Source organism: Mya arenaria, chromosome 14 (genome assembly GCF_026914265.1).
Source record: "Mya arenaria isolate MELC-2E11 chromosome 14, ASM2691426v1".
Taxonomy (NCBI): domain Eukaryota; kingdom Metazoa; phylum Mollusca; class Bivalvia; order Myida; family Myidae; genus Mya; species Mya arenaria.
In genome coordinates, this window is record NC_069135.1 from 51943494 (window position 1) to 51951283 (window position 7790).

Here is a 7790-nt window from a genome sequence, read left to right on the forward strand (position 1 = left end):
AGGCGGTACTTTACAATCCCTGATAAACACACCTAATTTTCTATATAATATATATGTAATATGTTGTCTTTGGAGTTCTTTGCTGTTGTTATATGTTTCTGGTTTGTGATTGTTTGTTTTTGTCTTTGACATGTGCCCCATTCCGACTAAACTGAAACTAAAACAGACGAGCTTTGGTTCTCGCTCCGCGACACACTTGTTCAGTATACAACTTTAAATGCATGGCATCAACGTCAAAACGCCTGTTTTACGAACAATTGCTACATCATTTGTTAATTTATTGCGCTTAGCACGAACACGGGTAATATTTTGAACATCCCTCTTTAAATAGTGACCACCGACACCTTTTCACTCAATGCTACCCCTGATAAGACCGGCCTCATTGCCCCGCGATAACCAACTCGGGTATATAAGTCACCGGGCTTCTTAGATACGCCGCAAATCAGTTAACTAACATTTCTTGTCCGGGTAATAATTAAAATATTTCATGATGATCAAAATTGTGGCTTTGAGTTTGATGGTGGCGTTCGTCGCTGCGGGGCCCGCAAGAGAAAGGCGTAAGTTGTTTTGTTATTAGTTATTAACATATATATAAACAATGAAATTGTGACTTTGAATTGAGAATTCATTAATAATATTTCTAATACTTTGGATTCGATATTTAAGTTTCTCTTAATTTGCATGTGCTTTTTAAGTAATGTGAAGCGTCTTCTTAACTTTAGGTGCAATGAAACTGAGAGTTCGATTCGAGAGCTATTTAATATACAGTCGAAACCCGTTGGCTCGAACTCGCTTGGCTCGAATTCCTAGTTCGCTCGAACTGTATGTAAAGGACCGATTTCTTTGTAATAAATGTACGCATTCCCGCTTGGCTCGATTATGCCGAGGCTCGAGGTATTTTCGCCGATCCCTTGAACTTCGAGCCAACGAGTTTCGACGGTATTGCTTATACTATTCATGTCATATTTTAGTTTCGCTTAACTTGCATGTACATTTTAAAAATATGAGGCGCTTTCCGAATTCAAGTGACAATTTAGGTTGTCTCGACTTAATTCTTCTCGATTAAACAAATTAACCATTCTTAATAAAGAGACATATTCATAAGGTTGAGTACACATTTAACAAAAAAAAAAGTTTTAAAATGTCACTTATTTTTTTGTCAATTACAACGAGCACTTTTTCAATTTTCAGCTTTATAAAAATTTACAAAAAAAATTGAAATAAAAATATGAAAACATGCAAGAAAATTGTCTTAATTATGAATACATTTGACTTAATTTGATGTCAATTACCGGGGATTGAAACTATTAGGCAAACACTAGGGCTTGATTGTTCAGAACTGTGTACAAGTTAACAACGGGATTAATGACATCATTGTTAACTCTTAAAGGTGAAATATTTGACGATGTGCTTATATATTAAAATAAATCAAGTACAGCTATACACACACGGTTGTCTCAAATCTGGTTAGGATTACGGCAGATCATAAGTGTATCTCTGAAACTTACCGAGCAATATTGATTTAAAAGTTAACAACGATGACGTTAACAACGTTGTTAACTTTAACAAAGTTCTGAAAAAAAGCCCAAAGAATTGAATTTGTCATGAAGTTGCTTAATATATGCGGCTCCGGAACTTTGTTTTATGTTTTCATTTCGTATATTTCAAAAAATATTATTTTATGTTTGCAGGTCAAGCCAGTAACTGCCTAGGTGAGTAGCATTTTGTATTTAACAGTACACATACGTAAGGGTAACAATCCACCCCGACCCCCACCCTCACATGCGTACCGAATACTCCTTCATTTTCAGCCCAAATCATGGGTAACATATTTTCACAACAATTTTTTCCAAATATGTACGGGAACAGAATAATGTCAAATTTTATAAGTGTGCGAACTGCCGCCCTTGGGTTCCAATTACTCCTTAAAAACTATCTGTATTCTGCGTGCGTGCCAAAGAGCAGGAGGAGGGGGAGGGGTGCGTGTATGGGGGGAGGGTGGGAGGGTGGTGGCGGCTTAGGTGGTGGGGGTCGGACTCAAAGATCCTTATAGGTACTACAAAGCACAAAGAACTATATCGTTGTCCATTTCCCCAAAGATGGTCCTTCAATTGGAATTCCTTAGCCATTTTCCATAAAAAAATAATAATTATAATTAATTGTAACGTTTTAGTAGTGTCATTTATATAACTAAGTTGAAATTGATTCCAAGTGAATTGTACTATTGCCCAAATAATTAAAAGTCCATATGTGTTTCTGATAAATTGAAATAACTACGCGATCTACTTGCAGCGTAGTTAAATGTAAGGGAATCTGACATTGTAAACTGTCCATATACATCCAAAGTTGTTTTTCGATGGAAAATGGCCAAGGAGTTCCGAAGAATGGTCATTAAGTATGTTCAAGCGTCAGCAAAACGAAAGACGAGCACATTATGAGTAATAATGTTAAACCAAAATAGTATGGTACTACTAATTTAATATCAATTTTGGATATCAAGTGTTACAAACTTTCTGTACTTCTTTTGACAAACATTAGCAAAATTTCAATGATTAAGAATAACTCTGAAGAAAACGCATCTAATTTCCCGTTGTCCGCTCGTCCATACGTCCTTGTGTCACAAAATCTTGGGACGCACATAATTCCATATATTATTTTATTGCGTACATTGGCCAGACTAATGCATCTTTATAGGACTGTAAATCCGCTGGTGTATTTTAACAATTTTTAAGATAACATATATCTCAATATGATCAACGTGTTGTTTTACAGATTCTTTCAAGAATGTCCCCAACCCCTGCACGAACAACCCCAGCCAACAGGTGTACTTCCCCCACCCCTCGGACAACTCCAAATTCATCCAGTGCGACCGTTACGGACGTATGTACATCATTCAGTGCCCAGAGAACCTGCTCTACAACGGGCTTACATCAACCTGTAGCGCGGCCGCAACAACCATGGCGCCCGTGGCTGCCGGAAGTACCGCCGGTCCCGTTGTGAACCCACCAGTGAACACCGGAAATACCGGCACCAGTGGAAACCCCTGCACTGCCCAGGCGCTCGCTGCCGGAAACATCTATTTCTCCGTCCCTAGTGAGTTTCCTTTTTCGTTCTCAATCGAAACACCACGGCAAATTTACATAAAACACAACGGCGGTTGTATGCCGATGCATTCGTAGAAGTAGTTCGTGCATTTAATAATACTAGTATTAATTAATTTTAGTGTTTTAACGTGCATTTTGTATTACCTAGTTCAAATTGATTCTCAGCGAATTGTATTATTCCATGAATACTTAAGATTCCTAAGAGTAACGTCCTTTGACAGCTAAACTAAGATTACTACGCGATATACTTACAGCGTAGTTAAATGCAATGAATTCTGACATTGTAAACCGTTCTTATACACCCGAGGTTGTTTTCGATGAAAAATGGCCGAGGTGCTCCGATCGTTTCTGTTCCATGTTTTGAAAGTTGGCTTCAATTACTTAACTAGAGAGCTGAAGTGTTTTATGCCTCGGAATTGTATGATATTTAGCCGGTATCAGAACTCCGTTAAAGCAGCACTCTCACAGATTTACCATTTTTACAACTTTTTTTTTTTATTTTTTGTCTGGGATTGAGCATTCTTTTGCGTAAATACCTGCAAACCAGTGATAAAAGACTGTTGACAAAAGATCAGATCATAGATTTTCATATTTCCATTCCAAAATTAATGTTTTATGGCTTAAACCGTTACTAACGGTTTAAGAAAAATGCACAAAACATCATTTTTTTAACTTAAATATAAAAAACTGCGATCTATTTTTTTGTCAGCAGCCTTAAATGACTGGTTTACATGCATTTTCGAACAAACTGGTTCGTTCCACGACAAAAAAATAAAAAAAAAGTTGTAAAAACGTTCAATCTGTGAGAGTGCATCTTTAAAGTTCACAACTTGATTAGCGACAAGCGTTGTTAACTCTTAAACGTCAAATATTTGATCATGTGACCACGCTAAAGAACGGCTGAAACAGCAATTTAAAATCTTGTTAGGAATATTGCAAATAACAAGTGTACCTATGAAACGGATAAGAACAATACTATTCGAAATTAACAACGATGACGTTAACAAGGTTGTTAACTTTAACAATTTAATAATCGGCCTATTTTTAATGTTAATCTTCCAAACCAGAGAGCCGTTTTGCCAAATAAAAAGGCCAAACGAAGTCTTTCATCAGAAATTTTGCTTCATGAATTAGTCTACCTTAAGCAAGTTACGCTTAAAAACATCTAAAAAATTGGGCCTCATTTAACTATAAGATATTTGTTTTATCAAGCCATTGAATTAGATGTTAAATTCTGATATCTGGTTACCTCTTATAATTATGTGATCATTTGAAAGGGTTCTAATAACTAATTACTAATAAATACTGTGAATTAAATGACAGAAATCACATTACAGATAAAGTTCTGGGTATTTATTGTTTTGCTCTTAATTTCAACTTTAAGCCATCCATAATTTATACAAAAAATGCTACTTATAATTTTTCATTTTTGAATTACAAAATGTTAAGTTTGAATATTCTCAAAGTTTTTACCGAAATGTTTTTTTTAATATAGGCATTAAGTTATGTAAAAGTAAATAATTAAGATTGATAAATAATCATAGAAAAGTTTCGTTCTATTACCTCTTTTTAATTCATCATATAATAATAGTAGCGCTATAAGGCTTATAATTTAAATAATTTAATGTTTAATGAATTTGAATTAAACATAGAAATAATCTTGACGTTATAAATTAAAAGGCACCAACATATCTCTGCATCCAAAATATGAACGGCTTACCAATGGAAATAAAATGACCTATTTAAGTTTTCCTATTATATGTATTTATTCTGTCTCTATGTACACATTAGATATTCTTTCCACACATTAAACCTTATTTAATGGTGCTAAAATAATACCAGGCCTCACAATTTCCCAACATTATACATCAGTTTTCTTAAAACTGTAAGTTAAATTAACTCATGCCAAAAATGTATTCAGTTATATAAATGATTTGAATCTTGAACGAAATAAAATGTTCTATATATATATAAGTGTATTATCAAAGCACTGAACGTGCTGATTGCGACCGGCTTTAGCTAGGATAAGTTAGGCAACTATCGTTTCATATACCTCCCCAATTACTCGAAACTTCTTCAGTCCCTTAGAATATGATTAAGCTAAGCTCACTATTTTAGTTTTCTATAATATGCGTTATTTTTACTTCTTTAAGAGTTTTTATACGCTATGTCGTAATTAAAATATCTTTATGATTATCGCAATATACCAAATTTTATTCATCAAAATCGATTTTTATTATGTATTTTGGCTTATGGAAATAATCTACTTTAAGGCCTAGTTTAAGGAAAGTTTGGCATGATGATCCCCTGCTGTGCATCCCCTGTTAAATGCACTGGTGTCACAGTAGGAGCCAATTTCCTTCGTGTTTGTTTATTGGCTGAAGGCCATAATGGGTTGACTATTCTATAATAAAACTTTAAGAAGTTTCGAGAAATTCGGGTAGCTGTTATTATTAAAACACCTGATTTTAATTATCCAAATGATTAACGTGATAATACTACAACGATACGTATTTTGTATGACAGCATTATAAATTAACATGTATAATTCTAAAGTTTTATTTGCTTAAATCTAAACATGACAAAATTTCAGATGACAACACGAAATTCATCGAGTGCGATATGCTTGGACATCCCAATGTTCTTCCGTGCCCAAGTGGTCTTGTCTGGGATGAGGGCCGTCTTTCCTGTGTGTACAACTTCAATGTCAATGTTGGAACCGGAAACACTGGAACCGGAGGTATCATTGTCACCCCCGCAACTGGCGGAACTGTCACTGGCGGAACAGGCCCCGGCACTGGCGCAGGTAACTTTTCATTGGCCTATTTTGAAAACTCTAAGCATTTAAAGTGTTGTTTACAAAAGTTTCTTAATGTTGACAATGGGAATGAAAAACAAAAGCATACATGAAGTCAATGTTAATCAAGCTGATGAAATTCACAGCCGCAACATTTCTTACCGGTATCATACGGTCACGGTTCGATGGACATACAATTAATTATTTATTTTCAGGTTCCCTCGCCAACAATTGCTCACCTGAAAACATCGCTAACAACAAGCTTTTCTGGCCTCACCCGGACCCAACCAAATTTATCCAGTGTGATCTATGGGGGGATCTCTATGTAAACAGCTGCCCTGCCGGACTCGTCTGGAACCAGTACTCCGAAACCTGTGCCTCCGCTTACGTCAACTATGCCGGAAATGGTGGAAAATAGACCGGAACTGACATCATAGATTGGGAAATCTTACGAATTTCGGAAATACTCGGGCCAAACTTACCAACGCCGAAGATAGACACACGGATAAAGTAATTTGAAAACCAAAGAACAAACAATCGTTGAAAACGAAATGTGAATTTGAAAGTGGACGTTAAAGAAAAATAAATAATTTTTCACCGCAATATTCTCCAAAACTTATAAAAGACAAAAAAACAACCTTTTGATCATTATATACAAGTATTTATTACATTCCATGTAATCCCTGTATCTAACTTTAACCTTTATATGCCTTATATTACCGATGCATTTACATTTTCAGGTTAAATGTATTTTTTACACTTAGTGTATGCAATAAATATATAATTTCTAATAATGTTTGTTGAAATATTCTTCTTAAAACGATCCTTAAGATTTAAACATCTCTTAGTTATGATATGCCTAGTTACGGAGGACTTGCATGGCGTACAGTATTCGGTTGATGACATTGCCAAGTTTTACGAATATCTGCCATTTAGCCTCGACTGATAGCTACGAAACTTGACACAAACTGACATGTTATGTTATATCATACTTTTTTATATAGGTAATGTTTTTAAGGTAACAGTTAATCGTCACGATAATAATGGTCGAAATATTTAAATAACGACACAAACCTTAATTGATAAATAAGGAACAGATAAAACTCATTTCTATATTTTAATCCATTTTTAGTTTCATTAACAAAACACATATCTTTCAAAGGAAGAAAAACAAACAGATCTGAGTAAAATAACAATGCATTCATATTTTCAATGACATCCAATAAATTTAAAGTAAGTTTTGTCCCGTTAAATCATATGTTAACTAATAACATTTGTTCACACTTTGCTAGTATTTTGACGGACTAGTAGGCCGATTGTTTAGAATTTAATAACAGTTAGCACCGTTGTTAAATTAATCGTTGTTAACTTTCAAATAATTAATGCTCTGGAAGTTAAATCGTTAATGTTTTGATCTACCCCAAGTCTAACAAGATTTCGCACAGCCCTTTCATGTTAACATGTATATATCTAAATACACGAGCACATTATCAACTATTTCACGTTTAAAACATAACAACAATGCCGTTAACCACGATGTTAAAGCTCTAGTTTAAGGAATGTTTGGCATGATAATCCCCTGCTGTGCATCTCCTGCTAATTTTACTGGTGTCACAATAGGGGCCAATTTCCTGTGTATTCGTTTATTGGCTCAGGGCCATTTAGGGTCCATTTCTATCATAAAACATCCCAAACTGCACAGCAGGATAATCTGATAAGACAATTAGGCAATTAGATTAAGATAAATTAATAGAGGTTGTGTACAAATACACGGTTGGGGTCACTTATAGAAGGCATAAACTAGGCCTTTAACTTTAACAAAGTTCTGTACAATTAGCCAATAGTTATACAAAATTGGATTTTATTATACTGCTTCACTTTCTTCCTAA

General features: G+C 34.8%; 1 protein-coding gene across 1 annotated transcript; it reads left to right on the plus strand.

The window, feature by feature from the left end:
- Positions 1-451: 451 nt before the first annotated feature.
- On the plus strand, positions 452-6319 carry LOC128216839 (uncharacterized). Its single transcript, XM_052923521.1, has 5 exons — positions 452-564; positions 1702-1712; positions 2773-3093; positions 5698-5910; positions 6117-6319. Exons 1-5 carry the CDS (start codon positions 488-490, stop codon positions 6317-6319), a joined length of 825 nt encoding a protein of 274 aa, XP_052779481.1. The 5' UTR covers positions 452-487.
- The last annotated feature ends 1471 nt before the right edge of the window (positions 6320-7790 follow it).